Source organism: Sceloporus occidentalis, unplaced genomic scaffold, assembly GCF_023333645.1.
Source record: "Sceloporus occidentalis isolate IW3139 unplaced genomic scaffold, rSceOcc1.0.p SCAF_1, whole genome shotgun sequence".
NCBI lineage: Eukaryota > Metazoa > Chordata > Lepidosauria > Squamata > Phrynosomatidae > Sceloporus > Sceloporus occidentalis.
In genome coordinates, this window is record NW_028316981.1 from 220,880,891 (window position 1) to 220,903,590 (window position 22,700).

General features: G+C 43.7%; 1 protein-coding gene across 1 annotated transcript in view; it reads left to right on the plus strand.

The window, feature by feature from the left end:
* The window catches only part of KANK2 (KN motif and ankyrin repeat domains 2), a 132,095-nt gene that overhangs the window by 79,218 nt on the left and 30,177 nt on the right, over positions 1 to 22,700 (plus strand). Inside the window, 2 exon segments of the mRNA XM_089489069.1 lie at positions 19,443 to 19,555; positions 20,781 to 22,349. Of these exon segments, the coding sequence (XP_089345195.1) occupies positions 19,519 to 19,555; positions 20,781 to 22,349 (1,606 nt within the window). The 5' untranslated portion in view covers positions 19,443 to 19,518.

Sequence of the window (22,700 nt, forward strand, 5' to 3'; positions counted from 1 at the left end):
AAAATTGTGTCCCATAACTCAAAAGGAGACTGAAATCCACTGCAAAACTGATCCTGGCAAAGGGAACGGATTGCCTCCACCGCAATGCATTCTGGTTATCCCTGATTGCTTCTGCAGTAGTGTGAATGAAGTACTGCATGATTAACCTTTGCACTCTCGCAATCGCACTTCATTTGTGTTATTGAGAAGTCATTCACCGGACTTCCCTATGAATGGTTTGTTGCTGGAGCATAACGGGTTCTTCACAGGGTAAATCCTGGATGAGTGCTTCGTTGTCGGAAAATCTTCAGTGCAACTGTGTGATTTAGCCGGGTTATGCCTTTTTCTTCCCCCTTCCCCTCATCTAATGATCTCCATAGTTGTAGGGTTTTCTTGACAAAAATCATTCAGAGTGGTTTTGCCATTGCCTTCCCCTAAGGGAGTATGACTTGCCCAGGGCCACCTAGTAGTTTTTCTGAATGTGGATTTTAATCTTGGTCTCCCAGTGTCCGAATGCAACAATCCAACCACTACACCAGCCTGGCTCTGATTCAGTTCTTTATTTAATCACTTATGAATAAAGCTCACAGGGAAGACTTTATTTTGTTTTACCTCTTCTTGAGCACTGGAACAAATTGGAGCATGAAGCCTATGTATTTACAGAATCATAGAAACATAGAATAATAGAGTTGGAAGAGATCACAAGGGCCATCTAGTCCAATCCCCTGCCATGCAGGAAATCCAAATCAAATCATCCCCGACAGATGGCCAGCTAGCCTCTGTTTAAAGACCTCCAAGGAAGGAGACTCCACTACACTCTGAGGGAGTTTGTTTCACTGTCGGACAGCCCTTACTGTTAGGAAGTTCTTCCTAATGTTGAGGTGGAATCTATTTTCTTGTAGCTTGCATCCATTGCTCTGGGTCCTAGTCTCTGGAGCAAGTGAAAACAAGTCAGCTTCCTCCTCAGTATGGCATCCCTTCAAGTATTTAAACAGGGCTATCATATCACCTCTTAACCTTCTCTTCTCCAGGCTAAACAACCCCAGCTCCTTAACTCGTTCCTCATAGGACAAATTGAGAAACATAGCCATGTTAGTCTGGAAAATCAGTATGCAAAAGGATTGAGACTAACTGAAAGATCATGAGCATGAGCATGAGTTGGTAGCATGAGCTTTTGCAGACTTGAGTCTACTTCCTCAGATGCATTTGGTGGAGTGGAAAGCCCAGTGACAAACCTATATAGCAGTCTGTGTACGAGAATGTCCAAAGAAATGCAAAACTTTCTGTATATGGAGATGAGGCGACATGTTCAGTTTCAACAATGGTCACTGGGGCACAAGGCAAGCCTAAAACCAAGGCTAGAAGATAACCATATGAATAAGTATCGAGATGCAATGTGGGAGTCAAAAAGATGATAAAAGAAATGGCAAAATTTGAGTGTATCAATAAACTGCAGAACAAAGGCAATGATTTGCTGGCACATTAACCTACCCCCAGCCTCAGGGGGGCTCTCTTGGCCAGTTCATCACATCTTCTTTATGCACAGGCTCAAGTCTATTGAAGCTCATGCTACCATCTTTCAGTTAATCTGAAAGGTGCGGCACGATTCCTTTGCATAAAGCTTATGAAAATCAGCTTTGCTAGTTTAATTGTCTATGCTCCCTCCATGGGCTGGCATTCAGGGTGGGCACTACACAGGAATAAAAATGTTGTCAGACTACAATTCCCATAATTCCTCAGCATTGACTGTATTGGCTAGGACTGATGAAGGTACAGTCCCACAACATGTGGAGGACCACAGTTTGCTCGCATAGGCACTCTTCAACATGCTTCAAGCCTGAGCCATAGCCGGGAAATGTTATTTCAGGACTGAATTCTGAGGCCCTTTCACACTGCACAGCTATAATGCCATGTTTCCATTATATAGAATTCCATGGATTTGTAGTAAAGTAGCTCTCAAGCTGAGAATTCTAAGTACCACTGTCTAAACTTCATTGTTGTTAACTGCCCTCAAGTCTACCTAGATTCATGGGGATCCTGTGGATGAGAAATCTCCAAGGCCCCCTGTCTTCTACTGTCTGCATAAGTCTTGTAGATTCAACTCATGACCTCCCTAACTGAATCCAGCCCTCTGAGGTGCAGCCTTCCTCTCTTTCTACTACCCTCCACCTTTCCAAGCATTAATGTCTTTTTGAGTGAGTCAAATGCCTTCTCATGATGTGGCCAAAGTATGGTAGCCTCAATTTTGACATCTTGGCTTCCAGTGGGAGTTCTGGCTTGATCCGTTCTAGGACCATTTGTTTGTCTTTTTGGTCATCCATATCCTCAGCAACTCTTCTCCAGCACCACATCTTGGATAAGTTGATTTTTTTCTTACCAGTTTTTTCCCCCTGTTCAGCTCTCACATCCATAGATGGTGATGGGGAATACTATGGCTTGGACGATTCTGACTTTAGTGCTCAGTTTTATGTCTTTACTCATTAGGCTGTTCTCTAGTTCTTTTATGGTTGGCCTTCCCATCCCTTTTATTTTTATTTTTTCTTATTATTTCTTGGCTGCAGTCACCATTCTGAGTGAAGTTTGATACTAGCTATTGGAACCCTTTAATATTTCTATTTCTGCATTGTCTGGGTTGAATGTATTTCTTCCGTGGTCATTATTATGATTATTATTTTATGTTCAGCATTAAGCCTGCTTTTGCACTTTCATCTTTGACTTTCTTTAGTAATTGTTCCACGTCTATGATGTATTCAGCTAGTAATATGGTATTGTCCACATAACTAAGGTTGTTGATGTTCCTTCCTCCTGTCTTCACTCTTTCTTCTGAGTCGGGGAGGCGTTACAAACCGCCGCTTTGCAGCTGTCTCCCAGCGCTGCTGTTTGCTCCGCGAGGGAGCCGCCGCAGCCAAACCGCGCGGCTCCCTTACGGAGCAAAAAAGAAGCTCCAAAATGGAGCTTCTTCTGGCGGCGCGCTAATGACGCCGCGAGGCACCAATGGCGCACTCGTGACGTCATTAGCACTGCACGACGTGCAAACGCACAGTGTCCGTTACGTCAAGATGGCGGTGGCCGTGTGGAATGGCTGCCGCCATTTGTTACGGACAGAGTCCTTAACAGGAATAGGGGCGTCTGGAAGAGACGCCCCTTTTTTAAACTGGGATGTCTTGAGGGCGTCCCAAGTGGCGGTTTGTAACCCGCCTGAGTCTTCTGTTCTTATGATGTGTTCTGCTTACAAGTTGAACAAAAAGGTTGATAGAATGCATCTTTGCCTGACCTTTGCCAACTGGGAACCAATCTATCTAAACCAGCATTCCCCAAATGCCATAAGATGGAACAATGGTAGTTAAAGTGGGATAACAGTAACAATGGGCCTCTGAAGGGTAAACTTGTAATATGGAGTTTGTACAATGCTTAGCTTTTGTGGTGGCACAAGTTAGAAAAATGAGCACTTAATTCCTTTTGCAGTAGAGTGGCTTTGTGGCTACGGAAAGTTATATGCCCAACACCAAGTCGCTACATCTGGTTCCACATTTTCCTAGTCTCTAGTGTTATTTACTTGTTATTCAAAGGTATAGCCATGTTAGTAAGGAAACCCAAAATGCAAAGGGATCTTGTAGCACCTTTGAGACTAACTGAAAGAAAGAAGGACATGCATCTGAGGAAGTAAGCTGAAGTCTACGAAAACTCATGCTACCAACTTCTTTCTTTCAGTTAGTCTCAAAGTTGTTACAAGATCCCTTTGCATTCTTACTTGTTGTATGCCTTCAAGTCATTTCTGACTTACAAGGACCCTAAGGTGAACTTATCTTGAGGTTTTCTTGGCAAGGTTTTTTCAGAGGAGGTTTGCCATTGCTTTCTCCTGAGGCTGAGAGCATGTGACTTGCCCAAGGTCATCTTAACACATTTACTGAAATATGCTATGCGTCTTCCTTTTCAAAATCCACTTTTCCTCATTAGGTTGCCTCGTTTTCCATTTTCTGCCCCCTACTAACTGAGCAGGGTATATACACCTCCGTCCTGTCTATTCCTTCACGTGAAATGTCTATTCCTGCCTGCCTCTATTCAATCTTTGGAGCACGGTTTCCTTCATTTAAGCAGCTCAAAGTGAAGTCTCAAAGTGAAGCATGAGGTCAGATGCATGTTGAACTTGTGCAGTGTGCTGAAGAAGTATGAAATCTATAACCATGAGTCAGTATCACTCCCCTCCCTCCCTGCCTGCCTGCCTGCCTCACATTTTCCAGAGGCAGTGGCAATGGGATGTGTGCTAGTTGTGACCAAGCCACATGGAATTTTGCTAGGAGTTGCAGGTCTGCTTGGCCAGAGCTCTGGAAAAACCTCACGCCTCTCTTGGCTTGCATGGGAAGCAGCACCCTCTCCTCTGGCTGTACAAGTACTTTGCCAATATATTAATGGATTAAATATGCTGCCCAGCTAGGGTTGCCATAACTGTCCACTAAAACCCAGGACAAAATGCAGGACAAAATCTAGACCAAACTGTAGGACAACTGCAGGACAAAACTCAGCCCAGAATGTAGGACAGTTAAGAACCTTAAATGTCCTACATTTTGGGCTGAGTTTTGTCCTGCAGTTGTCCTACAGTTTGGTCTAGATTTTGTCCTACATTTTGTCCCGGGTTTTAGTGGACAATTATGGCAACCCAATGCCCAACCCAAATTCTTTCCATGCCATGCTGCTGCAATGAAGGAAGCAAGATTGGTTCTCTCTCCGGCTGCCATCTCTAACGCTGCAAAGGAGTTGTTGACAAAGCTGAGCGTTGTGACTGAACCTCCTCCTGTGTCTGGAAATGCAGCTGAAGTCTAGCAATCTATGAAGGATGGAAAAAATCCAACATTCCTGGATTCTTTTCTTGTCTTTTGGCAATGGCACAATTGCATTTCCCTCTTTCTGTTTTCAGGTTCTAAAAAGAGAGGCTTGGGAGCACAGCTTGGCTGAAAAACCTGTGAAAACACATCAGCATCATTTAAAAATACACCTGTTAGGTTTGCAGGGCAAGTTGGGATTTTTTGTTGTTGTAGAATGAAGGTAGATTTCATGAGCTGTCCTCAAAAGGCATTTGTAAGAGTAGTGTTCCTTAGTTGTTATGTTTTTGCTTTTCAAGAGGTCAGGGCTCCTTGGGAGAAGTAAGTATATCAGCACATCCTCTCCCTTTCTGTTTTTATTCCACACATACATATGGAAACACTTCAGAAGTCAAATGACATAAAGGAAAGGGTAGAAAGATTCAGAAGTATGCCTACCTCTGTGTCTCTGTGGACCTATCACACTTAGGTCCTATGTGCTTCCATTTCAAAAATGGTTAAAGTGGTAGCATCCCAGAAAAGCAATCCCATTTGCTATTGGTTATCACACAGAGCGCAACAAGGGGTTAAAAGCACATTAAACTGGGCCCAATGCAAATTTGGCTATCAAAAGGAGACAAACAAATCCTCATTGCTTGCTTATAAATACCTTCTCTGAGCAGGGTTGTCATATCCCAGATTTGGGTGGGACAATCCCGGATTTGGGAGGGGGGAGGTAAAAAAAGATCCCATCCTGCGTTGTTTTTGTTCTATCATCATCATCATCATCATTATTTATCATCATCATCGCCCCTCATGTTTACCTGAATCCTACTTTATTTAATGGTATTTTATCTAACTATCCAAGATGGTTAATTTTGCTGTTCACTTGATTCTCAGCCAGTATTACTGCTACTAGAAATTGGGGGGGGGGGGGGGGGGGGGAATAGGAAATTGCCATTTTTGCTCTCTGCCCTGGGCTTATCTTGAACCCTGCCTAGTTCTTAGTCTCAAACTGGATTATTTCTGCAATGTGTTTTGGACCAAAGAGGGCCAGTTAAACCTCCTGAGAGCAGGAATTCTTCATTCTGGGAGCAATCTTCTTCAAACATACCTGCCATGTTAGTGAGACCAAGAGAAAGCTTTCCCATAAAGATCTCAAACCTTGCTCATACACTCGTAAGATAATAAATTATTTTTAAAATGTGATACAGCATTCTTTATTGTTTTAATTTATTTATGTATGCATAACTCTCCTGTGCTCCATATTATGACTTGAGCAACAGACTCGAAGCTACAACTACATACTTCACCTTTTCCACCTTGTTTCGTTGATTGTTTTGCCTGATGCTCAAAAGCTCACTCAGTACTTGGCAACTTTTCAGCTGGTCCTAATAAGGGCATTTCTGTTCTGTGTCAAGTGGGAAATGAGGCCCCCCCTTTGCTTACTAGAATTACCTCTTTTTTAAATAATTCCCCTAGTGGAAAAAGAACCAGGTCATGTCTTATCTTGGACCCACTCCTTCCTCAATTCTGTGAAATGCCTTTGCTTGTGGCAATATGTGGCAGTAAAACTAAGCTAGTACCATGTACCAGTATGTTTTCTGCTCCTTGCTGCCAGTCTGAAACTCTTGGTGTGTTCTTGTTGCTGTTGTTGTGTGCCTTCAAGTCATTTCCAATTTATGGCAATCCTAACACTCATCATAGGTTTTCCTTGGCAAGAGTTGTTCCAAGGAAGTTTGCCATTGCCTTCCCATGAGGCTGAGAGCATATGATGTGCCCAAGGTTACCCAGTAGGTTTCCATGGCTGAGCTGGGATTCGAACTCTGATCTCTAGTTGTCATCCAACACTCAAACCACTACTCCAGGATGGCTTGTTATTATTTAATTCCTGTTTGGATGCTCCTGTCTTTCTCTTTCAGAAAGGCTTGCTCTGTAAACCAAGTCTAAAGGAGGCTCCAGGAAGGGTCTATTATGGTCCCTGCTGCATGCTCTCTTGGTTGTATGGAGCTGTGTAGCCAAGGGTCTTGTTAAGGAAATTTATTATTGTTGTTCAATAACACGAGAGGGGGACTTGCTATGACATTCCTGCGAGATCCCCCCCCCCCCCCCCCCGTTGTGTATACTGAGAAGACCAGGGAATTCCAGAAAGGAAGCAGATGCAGACTTCTCAAATTAATATCCAGTTTATTAATGGAGAAAAACCACACACAATTTACTAACACAAACACAAGGCTCAGGAAAATCAGGGATTAGCGTGGATCAAGAGTTCAGGCTTCACTAGGGCAATACTCACCAAAGTATAGATTCGCCTCTGGGAATTGGATGGGGAAGAGTGGCAATGGGGCAAGTCCATTCCGCAATGTGGGTTTGAACGGAAATGCTGGTGTCCAAGTCAAAGGTCCGACTGATGTGGAGTATGGAGACCTCTCAGATGGCACACAGACTTGCCAAAGTCTGGGGTTTTTATAGGGGCAAAAGGCCCTTCAGCCAAAGGTGTATAATTGCTTGTCTAACACCTGGATGACTAGGTCTGATTGTCTTATTAGGTCCTAATCTACTTGGGCAACAGACTCGGGGAGGGGGTAAGCAACTCTGGGAAGGCAAACACTGCACCTTCTGATTGCATGGGCAAAATGATAATCCCATTTGCAACTTCCTAGACTATCTGGAATGACAATATTTACTGAAGATGACTTCACCTTAGGTGTGGTGTGTACATGTCCTCTTGCTTATCTCTTAATGGCGGACAAGCAGCCAGAGTTCATCTAGGGATCATATGGGCTATCATTTACACCAAAATTTTATAGAGAGCAGAATAGGTAATACCCTCCCCTCAGAAATTATGAGGACTCACAGGTGTGTGATGATGAGTATTTTCCGAATTAATCTTCGCCATTGAAATTTTGGTGTGTGAATATCGGAGAGGAAGTCCTACTAAGGGGAGTATCACACTAGTGATGCCGGGGGGGGGGGGGGATATCTGGCTACCTGGAACCAATGCACACATATCATACATACAAAGAATGAAATAAAGCAATCAACAATAGGCAGTGGGAAAGGCAATCATGGAAAACATAAGCAACAATGAGAGCATTCAATATGCAACGAGAAAAGCAATAGGCAATCAATAATAAATCTGAGTCCAATAACTGAAAGAGAATAATGTAACATGAGTCCGAACAGTTGGTGGTTTGTATATGAAATGACAGAGTCTGCTTTAAAACCTCCAAAGAAGAAGACTCCACCAGCTCTGAAGCAGCAACTTCCACTGTCAAACAACTCTTACTCTCAAGGCAGTTTTTCCTAATGTTGAGGTGGAATTTCTTTTCCTGTAGCTTGAATTCATGGACTTTATCACACAAGGAAAATCAGGGTAAATTGGGGGTTTGAATGGTGATTTCCCCAGGAAAGTCATGCGATCGCGGTGAAGATTTCCACACGACAACACGATTAAAGAGGACTTATGCTGGGAATAATCAGGGAATAACCAGCAACAAATCATTCATGGGGAAATCACTTGAATGATTTGTTGCTGGTTACTCCCTGGTTAGTCCCAGGATAAGTCTTTAATCGCAATGTGAGTGAAAATCTTCACTGCAATTGTGCGACTTTCCTGGGGAAATTACTATTTAAACCCCTGATTTTCCCCGATTTTCCCCACATGTGATAAACTCCCATTGCTCCATGTCCAGTTCTTCGGAGCTGCAGAAAACAATCTTGCTCCATTTTTAGTATGATATCCTTGGCCAACACCTTGCTTTTCCATAGCTCAAGAGGCGTGGTTGTGATGTTATGTCTGGCAGCATACCAAATCAGTTTTTCACAGTATGCTTGCCTTCCTCCAGGAAGTCCCAGAGCATTTTTGCCAGCCCCCAAATCCAAAAATAAGGAAAGCAATTGGTAAGGGGGTTGGTTTGAAAGGATGCCGTCATTCCTCCAGGAGGGGATAAATGAAAGGGTGGTCTTGCAGCAAAGGCCGTTCACAACGTGGTGTACAGTATCCGTCCCCCACCCTCATCCCACTTCCCAGCAGAAGGCTGTGTGGGATCTGGCTTCTCTCTGTGTCGGAGTAGTGAATTTATGCCTCAGGCTGTTTTCCTTACAGTGTGAATGAAATGAATCAGCTGTTGCTTACAAAGAGAAGCTATGGAATCAGATCATTTACACAACCGCCCCACTCTAGATGGGGTCCTTTCTATTACTATTAAGATGTGTTGGTTTTCAGCTGTGTGTGACTACAGTTGAAGCAAGTTTTTACACATGACCGTCCACAGAGCTGGATAAAGATACAGGCGGCCCTCTGTATCCACAGATTTTTCAGTCCATGGATTCAAACATCCACAGCTTGAAAATATTCAAAAGCTATATAAATTCCAAAAAGTAAAGCTTGATTTTGCCATTTTATATAAAGGACACCCATTGTACTATGCCATTGTATTTAATGGGGCTTTAGTATCCATAGATTTTGGTATCCATGGGGTGCCCTAAAACCAAACCCCATCAGATACCAAGAGCCCGCTGTATTTTTTGGCTACAACTTACAGAATCCCTGCAGCCCTGGCCATGCAGGCTATTGGGATCTGGGAGTTATATAGTCAGCCCTCCATATCCATGGATTCTTTATTCACTGATTCAAGCATCCATGCCTTGAAAATACAGCGCGCCCACACCATACGCGGGCGCGCCATACACGGCCTTGAGCATACGCACTCAAGCCGTGTGAGCATACGCACTCAAGCCGTGAGGCGCGTGCAGGGTGGAAGGGGCAGCACGTCCCATTCAATTGAATGGGCACGCGCGCCTGTTGTGTCCCACGTGCTCCTGCGCCGCCGCGCCGCTGCGCACGAGCCCCATTGTTTCCAATGGGGCTCAAGCATAGGTGGAATTCGCCTTACGCGGCGGGATCTGGAACGGATCCCCCGCATAAGGCAAGGACGGACTGTACTCCATATATATATATACATACATACATACATACACATTCCAACAAGCAAACCTTGATTTTGCCATTTTATATAACGGACACCATTTCACTGTGCCATTATATTTAAAGAGAATTTAGCATCCATGGATTTTGGTATGCCTGGGGGTGATGGTCCTGGAACTAAACCCCAGCAGATACCGAGGACCGACTGCAATTAGAAAATTAATACACTGTTATGAACAATCACCTTAAAACCAGTTGTTTTAGTTTAGCAAAACATCTGGTGCATTCTGTGAATGTTGGCAGTGTGGCTAAAAGTCAGCAATGGTTTGTTTGCATAGAGCAGCTTCTCAGGACTGTCAAATTGGGTTTTCTAAGCCCATACTCCACTTTGAAAATACCCTGTTGGCGCTGCTGGCAGAGTGATCCCCAGTTTACATCTTTTTTTGTCATGGTACTTTGTCAACTGTAAAAATAAGATTTTAGTGATAGTTGGATAGACGTTTTGGCTGCAGGAGTGATGCCTGCCTCCAGTTCTGGCAATGTTGTGGAAGGAAAATAAATAATTCAGTTCTTGATTTTAGTCACCAAGCAGCTGTTGTTTGCCTTTCAGGAAAAAAACCAAGAAACTTCCAGGATAACCATTTCCTGGAGGATAGCCTTGTTTATTTTCTTGCTGGCACTGATGTAAATGTCTGTGCTTCAAAGGAAATACGCAAGAAAGCATTATATGAGGCAAAAATGGATGCATTCAGAAAAACAATGAGTTTATTTATTTATTGACATATTTATTTGGTGGCATTCCCTATTTGTTCAACATGTATGCAGACTCTATCATAAGAAGAGTAGGTTTAGACTCAGAAGAAGGAGGAGTGGAGATAGGAGGAAGGAACATCAACTGCCTAGGGGGTCATTCCCACTGCAGTTTGCTCCGAAGTGGGATTCGGGGCAAATGACCCTCATTCCCATTTGAAACTGCTTCCGATCCTCATTGGATCAATTCTAGGAGGAAAGAAGCAAGACAAACACAAAATGCCCGGGGTTTCCTGACACTAGTCTGAAAGTGTTTTTTTTTTAAAAGAATTGATTCTGGGGTTGCGCATGCAGAGAAAGAGGATAGACACCTTTGAATCCTCTCCCTTCTAAGAGATACAAATTAGATCAATTATTGCTCCATTTAAAGCATAAAGTTGATAAAAAGTGCAAGGCACTTAATTTGGACACTAGAAATTAAGATCCAGTGCAAGCAAGATCTCTTTGGCCCCATTCGCACTGGGCATACAAAGAGATATATATCGCTGCGAGTCTGGATCGGATCAAGCTTCCGAGTCGTATTCGAATCAGGTCCATTGTTCCCATTACAAAAGGGAGCAAATGGACTCGGTTTTTCTTTACTCATATTCTCGTTTCCATTGATATTTCTCTGTTGTATTTTGATGTGGGTTTTTTTGTTTGTTCCCCATTCCCATTGCCTTTCTGGAACCATTTTTTAAAAAGCTGTCAATCAAGCGCTTAGGCGATTAGACATCACAGTGACATCTAATCCCCCCTTCTTCTTCTTATCCCCCCTTCTTCTTCAAACCACCCCAATATGCAGCAGCCAGGCACCCCTTTTCTGTCTCAAAAAAAGAAACAAGGCTGGATGCAGGAGCCACGTTCAGGGTTTTGGGTTTCTCTCTCTCTCTCTCTCTTTCCTTTCTGCTCACAAAAAGTTTTTGCCAGCCTTCCTTTCTCCATATCCCTAATCCTCTTTCCTTTCTTTTTCCCTCCCTCTCCAAAAAACCCAGTTTAACTTTCATCGTTTTTTTTAAAAAAAGTTTTACACACCACTGGATAAAGGCTATGCGAACGGGGGGAAATGGTGCCGGCAGGGATGTAGCCAAGGGGGGGGGGTTCTTGAGGTCCGGACCCCCCCTTCCATTAGAAAAATGAATGGTGTGTGCTACTGCACTGCCGCGCCCAAGCCCCATTATAATGGTGGCCCTTAGTCTGGACCCTTCCTAAAATCCTGGCTACGTCCCTGGTGCTGGGAATGCCAGGAAAGAGAACAAAGCTGGTGACACCCCCGGGACAGCTCCTTGAACATTGTTCCTCCCCGGATTCGGACACACTTATCGTTTCCATTAATTCGCCGCAGATCCGACATGGCAGCTGCAAAAAAAAAAAAAAAAAAAAAAACCCTTCTGGAAAAGTGGTGTCAGGATAACCCAGGTTATCCACTGCTGATTCGTGCTTTAGCTGGGGAAATTGATCAAAGTTGGATCGAACGCAGATTGAAATGGGAACAATTTTCCTTAAACAAGGATCGAATGCAAATTCAAATGGGAACGATGTTCCTATAATCCAATTCTTGATTTGATTTATAGCCCAGTGGGAATGGGGCCTTTGAAAAGAAGAAAAGCAAGTGGGAGAGAAAAGCCGGCTGCAGTGTGATTAATGAACAACATGGAGACGACAACGGTGAGTCCTCCCACAAAAATCTTGCTAGAAGTCCTGGATCAAAAATTAGACAAGCTGTTTGATGCTTTCCAAAGCATTGAGAGTACAATTCAAGCTCTCACAGAGCAGATAAGTGGAATAAAAAAGACAGCTGAAGAAGCTAAGGAAAAATCTGAAAGCAATGAACAACAGATAGAGACGCTGAGAAGTGAACTCGTAATGCTTCGGGACAGACTCATAGATGCTGAGAATAGACAACGAAGGAGAAATTTAATAATAAGGACTTATTTATCTCAGATCTGCCTTTTTAGTCATCAAGGCGCTTGTAGAAAGCGTGGATGAGTCCTTCCTGAATCTTCGTTCGCAAAGAAAAAGCCAGAGAGAGAGACACTTAGAGAAATGGGAGTACCAAGTTTGGATTAATGCTGAACTTTAAAAAAAAATTACCATGGAAGATCTACAAGCATTGATTCGAGGACAACTATGAAAGAAATGAACAAGATCCTAAAATGTAAAGTCATAACTCTGAACACTAAAGTCAGGATAATCCAGGCCATCACCATGTACGGATGTGGAAACTGGACAGTGAAGAAAGCTGATAGGAAGAAAACAGATTAATTTGTGCTATAGAAATAAACTAGATGGGGTGTTCCATCACTCGAACTATAATATAATAATAATAATTTGCAATGTGGTTCTGGAGAAGAGTGCTGAGGACACTGTGAACACCCAAAAAGACAAACAAATGGGTCCGAGAACAGGTAAAGCCTGAATTCTCCCTGGCTTCCATTTTTACCTCAAACAGGTAAAGTCTCGACTCTCCCTGAAAGCCAGGATGACTAAATTGATGTTGTTGTGCTTTGGACACACCATGTGAAGGAAAAACATATTTAAAAAGTCAGTTGTGGAAGGCATCAAGCCAGATGGCTAGGTTCAGTCAGGGAGACCATGGGCCTGAGGTTGAGGACAGAGGGGCTTGTCTACCACCTAGAGGACAAATCTATTACCTGTTTGAGAGAGCTGGCATGGTGTAGTGGTTTGAGTGTTGGACTACAACTCTTGAGTTGTTTGATTCCCCGCTTGGCTGTGAAACCCACTGGGTGTCCTTGGCAAGTCACATTCTTTTAATCACAGGGGGAGGCAATGGTAAACCTCCTCTGAATGAATCTTGCCAAGAAAACCCTTGGTTTGTCTTAGGGTCACCCAAAGTTGGAAACAACTTGAAGGCACACAACAACAAACCATCTATTTAGAAAGCAGATTGCCACTATAGGAGTGGCAATCTGCTTCTAGGAGAGGTAATTCACCCTTTTCTTACCTACAAAAAGGATGGTTTGGAAAGTCTGGAGGTGTAAGGAAAGGAACTACGGAAATAGCTTTGGGACCACTCTCTGCCCATCTCTGACTTAGCTCTTGAACACGTTTCTGATGCTTCAAAGGCTTGGTTCCCAAACTTTGGTCCTCCCGGTGCTTTGGACTTCAACTCTCAGATGCCCCAGCCAGCTTGGCCAACAAGCTAGAATTCTGGGAGCTGAAGTCCAAAACATCTGGAGGACCAAAGTTTGGCAACTACTGGATGTATATCTAAAGGTAGGCTCCTGCATGTACGTACAGAGTGCTTTTTGATCTCCCTGCTCATTGGAGCATTCAGAGTTCCAGGCCCAGTGTCCATGAATTGCAAGGCAGTCCTCCAGAAGATCTGGCACTTCCTTTCCAGGAGATTCATCACTGGCCTGTTGCCTGGCGTTGGAGTCACTGTGCTTCCCATTCTAGGCTTCTGCTCTTACTGTTCGTTTTGCAGCACTCCTTCTCTTTGAGACAGGAATTTGGACTGGAAAAGTTCCTGCAGGCTTGTTATCTTCCAAGCTTTGGCTGGAGTTAGTGAAGGCTGGAATGGGCTGAATTAGCAGGACTGTCTAGTGTGTTGAGGTTTTGGCAGGGGATGGAGTTGGAGAGTAAGCAAGACTTTATCTGCTGACCCAGCGCTATGGGACCAGGGTGTGGGATTTTATGATGGGACAGAAGAAAGGGAGGGGGTAAGAAAGAAAGCAGTGGATAGGTCTCCCCTCCACTGCCTTGCCTTCACTGTGGCTGTGCTTTCCAACCATAGAATGATAGAAATGAGAGCATGCATAAGGAGACAAGGATTTCCATCGCGGTGCAATGATTTTCCCACAACTGTGTAAAGATGCAGCCAAAGATCTGGCTGGCCAGTGGGAAACAATAAGTACCATTGATCCCTCCTCTTGCTGTCAATTCCTTGGTCTCTTTGTCTGGTTGTGATCCAGATGGCTCTCTATTCTCATAACCTCAGGGGTATCTCACACCTCTGTGCCTTCCCTCCCTCCCGTCTTCAACATGTGTGTATCTACACAGCTTTGTCCTATATTTTCAAAGTGTATGACAGATTCTGTTTGAATATCCTAAACATGATATTTTGAAGATAGCTATTTTCTAAATGTTGACATGGAAGAGCTGATACTGGGAGGAGGGGCAGGGTGAGCAAAGTGTGACCTTGAGGCCACATATTTGTCCACCCAAAACTCTTTTTGGGACTCTCTCCACATGACTTAGATCAGAGTCCTCTCCCTTCCTCCAGGGATGGCAGTTAACCTCTCACATAAGCTGCAGTACCGTTACACCAAATACCAGTTTTTTATAGTACAAAATACCAGTTTTTTATAGACTCTTTAAAGTTGGAAGAGTTTCACAAGGGCCACGTAGCCCAACCCCCTGCTCAGCAGGAATAGACAACTAAAGCTATGGCCATGCAGCCTCTGCTTTAAAAAAAAAGAACCCAAAGAAGGGGAATCCACCACAATGCAAAGCAGTCTATTCAAAACTAGATAGTCTTCTGGTTGCATTCCTTTTGGAATTGCTTGGGGAAGGGGTTGGGAGTATTTTTGGCACTTCATGTGGGTCCCAAGAGATTGGTCGTCAGCCCACTAAAGCTGTCCATGCCTGCTATTGTCAGTGCTTGTTGTTGTTGTTAACTGTCCATAGGTTGACCACTACTCAAGGTGACCCTGTAGTTGAGGCATCTCCAAGACCTCCATCCTCAACTGCTCTGCTTAGGTCCTGTAAGTTCATACTTGTGACCTCCCTATCTGACATGTGGGCTTCCTCTCTTTCTGCTGCCTTCTACCTTCCCTGGCAACATTGTCTTTTCTAGTGAGTCTTGCCTTCTCATGATATGGCAAAGTATGACATCTTCACTTTCATCATCTTGCCTTCCAGGGAGAGTTCAGGCTTAATGTGTTCAAGAACCCATTCGTTTCTCTTTTTGGCTGTCCTCAGCACTCTTCTCCAGCACCACATCCAACGAATTTATTTTCTTCCTATCTACTTTCTTCACTCTTCACTTCTCACATCCATACATGTTGATGGGAAATAAAACAGCTTGCATGACTGCAATTCCAAAAGGGGCTTAAATGTAAAGCTTTACACTTTAGGATTTTGTCTAATTCTTTCAAGGCTGCCCTTCCCATGCCTTGGCATGGGACAGACCACCCCAAAAGGGCAGCCTGCCAGTGGCCTAATTTCCCCCAGAGGGAAGCCGCAGCCACCAAACTGCACAGCTTCCCTCCAGAAGAAAAAGAACCCAGAAAACCCGGGTTCTTTTTGCGCTGCAGAGTGGACGTCATGATGCAGGGCGCACTCATGATGTAAGTGACGTGCGGTGCCATGCAGCACCGCATGGCACTTACGTCACAACGGCAGCACCCATGTACATGGGACGCTACCATTGTTACACCGCTGCACCATGCTAGGGTTAGGGACCGTGTGGTTGCCGTGCAGTCGCTGACCCTAGTATCGCTGGGAGTACGGCATATTTGGGCAGTCTGTACCGTGCCCTAGAATTCAATGATATAGCTGTGTTAGTCCGCAGAATCAGTACATAGAGAGATCTTGTAACACCTTTGAGACTAACTGAAAGAAAGAAATTGGTAACGTGAACTTTTGTAGACTTCGGTCTACTTCCTCCAAATGAGGAAGTAGACAGAAATCTATGATAGCTCATGCTGCCAATTTCTTTCAGTTAGTCTCAAAGGTGCTACTTCCCATTCCTAGTCTTTTTCTGATTTCTTGACTGTAGTCTCCATTCTTATCAGTATTTGATCCAAGGTACAGGAACTCTTTAACTATTTAGGTGACCTCATTATCTATGCTGAACTAATGTAGGTCCCCTGTGGTCATTATTTTTGTTCTCTTTATGTTCAGCAGTAAGTCAGTGCTAGTCCATAAGGTAAAATAGGTTAGCATGACACAGCCACCAGAAAACTGGGCCTGCTAGAGCTGCCCATCTCAGAGGCAGGAGTCCCTGCAAGAGTAGTCTCACATGAGGCAGAGAGAGGCAGCTGTTGAGCAGTCAAATGCTGGAAGGGAACTTGGGCACCAGCAACATCCAGGCCATTCCCTTTGCTTCCCCCACTCCACCTGCTGTACCCCTCTGTTAGAAAACAGAGCTGTATGCATATAGTCATGGGCCTGTTCTTAGCCTCTGAAGTCAGTAGAGTCACTAGAGGGATGCAGAGGGTGGGGACCACACCAGCATTTGGGCAGAAATGGGCTATGACTTTGCTTGTGTGCCTTTAAAATGCTATAAGAGACAGTGGGGTGATGCTCACTGGGAGGAGAAAGGAGAGGCCCCAGTTTGTTTGTTTTTAAAAATGCAGATCTAATTTTTTTAAAAAAAATAAAGAAATAAAGATTGTTAAAAATTTATTATTTTAAATTTTTCTTTAAAAAATCACATTTTACCAAATGTTCACCGTAACCACATGAAACTATGTATATGTAAATACATTTAGGTGGTGCATATGCTATTGTAATTTAAAGATTGCATTTTAATTTTGCCAGTTCTTTATGTCGCAACTGCTATCATGACATTGGGTGATATATGGGAATTACAATTTTGAGTAACATTAATACAAAAAACATTTCTAAGTATTCTGTATGGTATGGAATGGGAAGAGGTCAATGGGAACGGGTTGACACCATGAACTGCCACGCCAGGTGACACCAACCCTTGAATCTAGGCTGCTTCAGTCTTTGGAGCTAGCCCTTTTGGATACTGACCCATTCTCAGAGTTAAAATAAGATTGGACTGTCAGGCTGCCTCTTTTCTGAGTTTGAAATGAAGTGGCCGTTATCTTGTCCTTCACATCAGTCACTGACATGTTTGGGGCCAGTTTGCCCTAAGGCCACTCAATTTATGTTTCAGCGTCAAAGTTTGCAGCTGGAAATGTTTTTGTTGTGGAATTGAAACTCTCAAAATCCCCCTAACCAGCATGACTATCTTTGAATCCTTTGACTGGGATGTGCCTTCTTGCCTTCATTATATAATTAATTATATAATTATTAAATTAAATTCTATAGTTAACTAATATGAGAGCCTCATTTCATATCAGGGCTGTAATATGAGAGAAAGGGGCCCTCTTTTTCTCTATGAGTAGTGATAGGTGACTTCAACTATGCTTATATTTGCTGGAATTCAAAACTCAGCCAAAACCTCAAGGTCTAGCAAATTCCTTACTTGCCTCAAAGACAAAAGGTGGAAGAGGCAACAAGGGGATCAGCTATTTTAGACTGGATCCTAACCAAGAAGGATGACCTGGTTAATTGGGTGCAAGTGGTGGGATCCTTAGGTGGAAGTGATCATGTTCTGGAGTTTGTTATACAGTGGAAAGGAGAAGCCAGGCATAGTCAGACATGCATTCTAGACTTTAGGAGAGCTGATTTCAGTAAACTTAGAGAAATATTGGGGGTGATCCCATGGTCTGGAATACCTTGTTAATCTCAGTGAATATAAGTCTCCAGGACCAGATGAACTACATCCAAGAGTATTAAAAGAACTGCCAAATGTAATATCAGAGCCATTGGCAATAATCTTTGAGAACTCCTGGAGAACAGGAGACGTTTCGACTCTGATGTTGCATGGCCACTTATCTTCCCAGTGTTGATCTTTGAAATGTTGGAGGACAAGACACACTCTTTCAGTCTCAGAGGATGACAAGGGCAAACCCCTCTAAAGAAACTTGCCTAGAAAACCCCATGATAGGTTCGCCTTAGGGTGCCATAAGTCAGAAATGACTTGAAGGCACAACAACAACAACAACAACAACAACAACAACAACAACACATGCTTGCTAAAGAAGATTGTAGAATGGATTATACTATTTAGACTGTAGAAGTTGAGCATTTTCCAAGTTTAACAAAGGAAAATTTCATTTCCAGGTTTAACAAAGCAAAATTTCTTCATCACTAAACATTGGGATGCTAAACATTGGGATGAAAGATAGCATCACAGCTATTTCTTGATATATTGGTGTCCATTTGCAGAATTTTTCTCACAGGGAAGCTTGAAAAAGTGTCTCTCTCACACATACACACCCCTGGTAAACTATTTTTATTATTATTTTTATTTATGGTATTTATACCCCACCCTTCAGCCCTAAAGGCTATCAGAAGTAATGCAGCTTCTTCTGCTGCTACATACTGCTGCATGGGTAAACCAAGCCCAAGGAACATTACTCGAAGATGGACAAAATGGGCTTCACATTAGCTGGACATTTGTATCTTTTAAGAATGAGAGACTCAATAAATGAAGCAGGAGGCAAGAACAATCCTGAGAATTCTGTATTCATGCTTTATTCTAACTGACCCCAAAAGAACCAAAGTACTGTTTTTGTCTTTGAGCAAGGTTCACTTCCCAGTTTTGCCACAAAACTGGCATCGGACGAGCACATTCTTGACTGTTTTGTTATTCCCTATAAAACTGAAGGAATTAAGATAGGAATAATGCCTGTTGTTAAGACTGTAGAACACTTATACAATAATCACTGTGTCACTTTCACATTCAATGAAGCACATAATTCTGACACTAAAATGTGAGCCAGCATAGTGTAGTGGTATGAGTTTTGGACTATGACTGTGGAGACCAGGGTTCAAATCCCTGCTTGGCCACGGGAACCCACTGGGTGATCTTGGCCAAGTCACACTCTCTCAGCTCAGGCAATGGCAAACCCCCTCTGAACAAATCTTGCAAAAACAACAACATGCTAGGACAAACCTTAAGGTTGCCGTAAGTCAGAAACAACTTGAAGGCCAACAACAACAACATTTGTTACTAACCATTTTTGGATACAAAAGGTGATATTGGCAACTGGCCTGGCTTCTGTAATATCAAAATTTCCCAGTTTTCTATTCCTAACAATGTTTTATGTGTGGGAAGCAGTCTGACAGCAGCTTGATCCAGGCAGAAGTGGATATGAACAGTATGTGTACTTCCCTTGCAGGTTGTGTGAATGTTCTTTGTGCTCTGCGAAGACCTCTCTGTTTCTTCTGCCCGTGAATTTGGATCAGTATTAAAGAATGGCTCAGGTTCTACACATGGAGGCGGTTTTCCCAGGTGGGTGCATGTAAATTGCTTTTTGATGGATAACATCTAGGTCTGTCTATATTCTTCCTCTAACAGGACTTAGCTAGATGTCCAAATTTGGAAACTCACAAGCAGAGACATATTGTTATTGTTGTTTGTCTTTACAACTTGGTACTTAAGGATGTATTGATACACAATACTTATATTGGCTCTGCAGCAGTTTCTGTGTATACCTGTGCATAAAAAATTCATGAGAGCCAGGGTGACGCAGTGGTTTGAGGGTTGGATTACAACTCCAGAGACCGGGGTTTGATTCCAAGCTCAGACATGAAACCCGCTGGGTGACCTTGGGCAAGTCACATGCTCTCAGCTTCAGGGGAAGGCAATGGTAAACCTCCTCTGAACAAATCTTGCCAAGAAAACCCCATGGTAGTGTTGCCATAAGTCAGAAACGACTTGAAGGCACACAACAACAAGGCTTACAATTTACATCTTTCATTTTTTGGTAGTAACTTACACAGCTAGATGGCAGACGATGCCCCATATTTTGCTGAGCTCCTACATGAAGATAGTTCTGTGATAAAATCAAGGGTAACTACTGGGGTCATGGGTGCTTTCTTATACCTGTGTAGGTATTTAACTGTGGATAAATTGTTGAGGCATTTATTATGGATGTAGACAGGTTAATTGAGACAGCACATTTAAGTATTATACACATAGCTTTGCAAAAACTTAAAAAGTGGAATTAGCCAAGAAAGAAGAATTCTAGACACTCTTGAAACTCGTGCCACTGAGGGAACTGCTACAATGCCATAGAATAATAATAAACATTAACTGTTTCGAGTTAAAAAACTGTCCATGGAGCAAACTAAACTGGCCCATTGAATATATGTACACATATTCTGAGATCTTAGGTTGCTGTAGTCTGGAAACTTTACATATATTTATTGAACTAGGGCATGATGACACCAGTAGATAGATAATTTTATTTGTCTGTGGCACAACATCCATTAGAAGGCATTCAAACAAAACAATGTACTTGTACAACAATCTTGTACTGGTGACAAAATCACAATGGCATTAGACACTTGATAAAAAAAGGTTAAAATAAAACAAACAAAAGATTACTGGATAAATCTGAATAAAATATGATGGTACCAGTATGTAATGGAAATGGTCGGTCCCTTCACAAGAGTCTTGGACCAGATGAGAAAGCAGTGTTTTAAGCTGATTTCTTTTCCCTTGTGCTTTGCAGGGAAGCCCAATCCCACCTCTGCTACAGCCTTCCATGGGAAGGAGCAGGATTTGCCCTATTCAGTGGAGACCCCCTATGGCTACCGCCTAGACCTGGACTTTCTCAAGTATGTAGATGATATTGAGAAAGGTCACACAATTAAGCGGATCCCGGTCCATCGGCGACCACGCTACAGTTCATTGCCTCGGGGTTATGGCTACACAGGTTCGTGGTGGACTTCCACTGAGTCCCTCTGCTCCAACGTCAGCATGGACAGTCGCCATTCTTCCTATTCTTATTGTGGACGAAGCTTCTACCCACAGTACCCCAATACCACACCGGGAACTTTCAATGCCCGTGTGGAGAAGACCTTGCTGGATGCCAGGAAGAAGTTGGAAGACCAGGCGGATTCAGGAGATGGGGAAAGGTCCAGAGCAAGTGGCCTTGGGAGCCTCCATAGCAGTGTATCTGGGTCAACAAGCTCTTTGGTGGGAAGCCAGAGCCTTTCCCGCCAGACTTCTTACAATGGCTCACAGCCAGGCGCTTCAGGACAATTCACACCAATTGGTTCTGGGTTGTCAACGCCAGTCTCCGCAACCCCAGGACACCTCCAGCATGTCCGGGAGCAGATGGCTGTGGCCTTGAAGAAGTTGCGCCAGTTAGAAGAGCAGGTTAAGATGATTCCTGTGCTTCAAGTGAAGATCTCAGTGCTGCAGGAGGAGAAGCGGCAACTTAGTGTCCAGCTCAAAAGCCAGAAGTTCTTGGGGCATCCTGGGGGGTATGGTAAGGGCAAGTCCAGGGGGGAGCTCTACATAGACATCCCTGAGGAAGGGGCAGGTGGAAATGCAGAGGAGGGCAGAGCAAGGCCTGACACTGGGGTCAGGCTGGACAAGAAGGAAATGAGGTCAGAGGGTGTGAGTAGGTCAGCTGAAGAGAGAGAGTGGAATGGGGAAGTAGGGAGATGTGATGTTGGGGTGGCAGTCAGGGAGGAAGAGCTGGGGTTGCCTTCCTCTGAGGAGGAACGGCAGCGCCAAGCTGTCCAAGCCCTGTCTACCAAGATTGCTGTTCTAGAGACACAGTTGAAGAGGGCACTCCAAGAACTCCAGGCTGCCCATCAAAAACTGGAGCATCAGGGCAAGGATCAGGAAGACAAAGAAACATCCACAAGGGATGAGGGTCTCCTGACAGAATGGAGAGTAGAGGAAGAAGGTCCAGGACATTGGGGTCACGGGGCTTCCCAGGGCCCACCGGATGCCCCTATGCGGGTGGATACAGTCAAGGTTGTCCAAGTAGAGAGGGAGCCAGAGGTTGTAGCCAGCACAGCGACAGGAATGGACCACAGGCCACAGAGAGCACAAACCCTCGAGACCAAGGAGCCTTATGCCAGCCTCAGAGCTTTGGTAGGCAAAGATGCAGGGTCTGATGAAGCAAAGAAGCCGCACTGTGCCACCTATTGCAGCAGTGAAGTGATGGAGACCACATTCCCTGTCCATACGGGACCAGCAAGCCTTCCTTCTGTTTTCCATTGTGTGAAAAAGATCAGCATTGCTGGCACAGAGGAGGATGGGAATGGGAAGCAAGACTTAACAGGTAAAGGAGTGGGATGTCTGATCAGTTTTCTTTGAGGGGAGGAGAGCATGCACACCGAGACAAGAGAATATTTGGCATATTTTCCCACAAGCCTAGCCAATTCTCAGAGAGGTGTCTCATCTCTATTTTGTTTATCCTTTCCCTGCTAAATGCTCAAGATAAATAGTAATGCAACAAAACAATGTGAATTAAGTTCAAGTATTTCCAGTCATTGTAAAATTGTCATTTATGCAGTTATTTCATAAGATCCCAAAATCCTGGCCATGAAGGGAGGAGAAATACTCTCCCACTGTCCCCAACTGCTCCTTTTTTCCATTACATATAGCCTGCATATTATGTTTACCTATTATT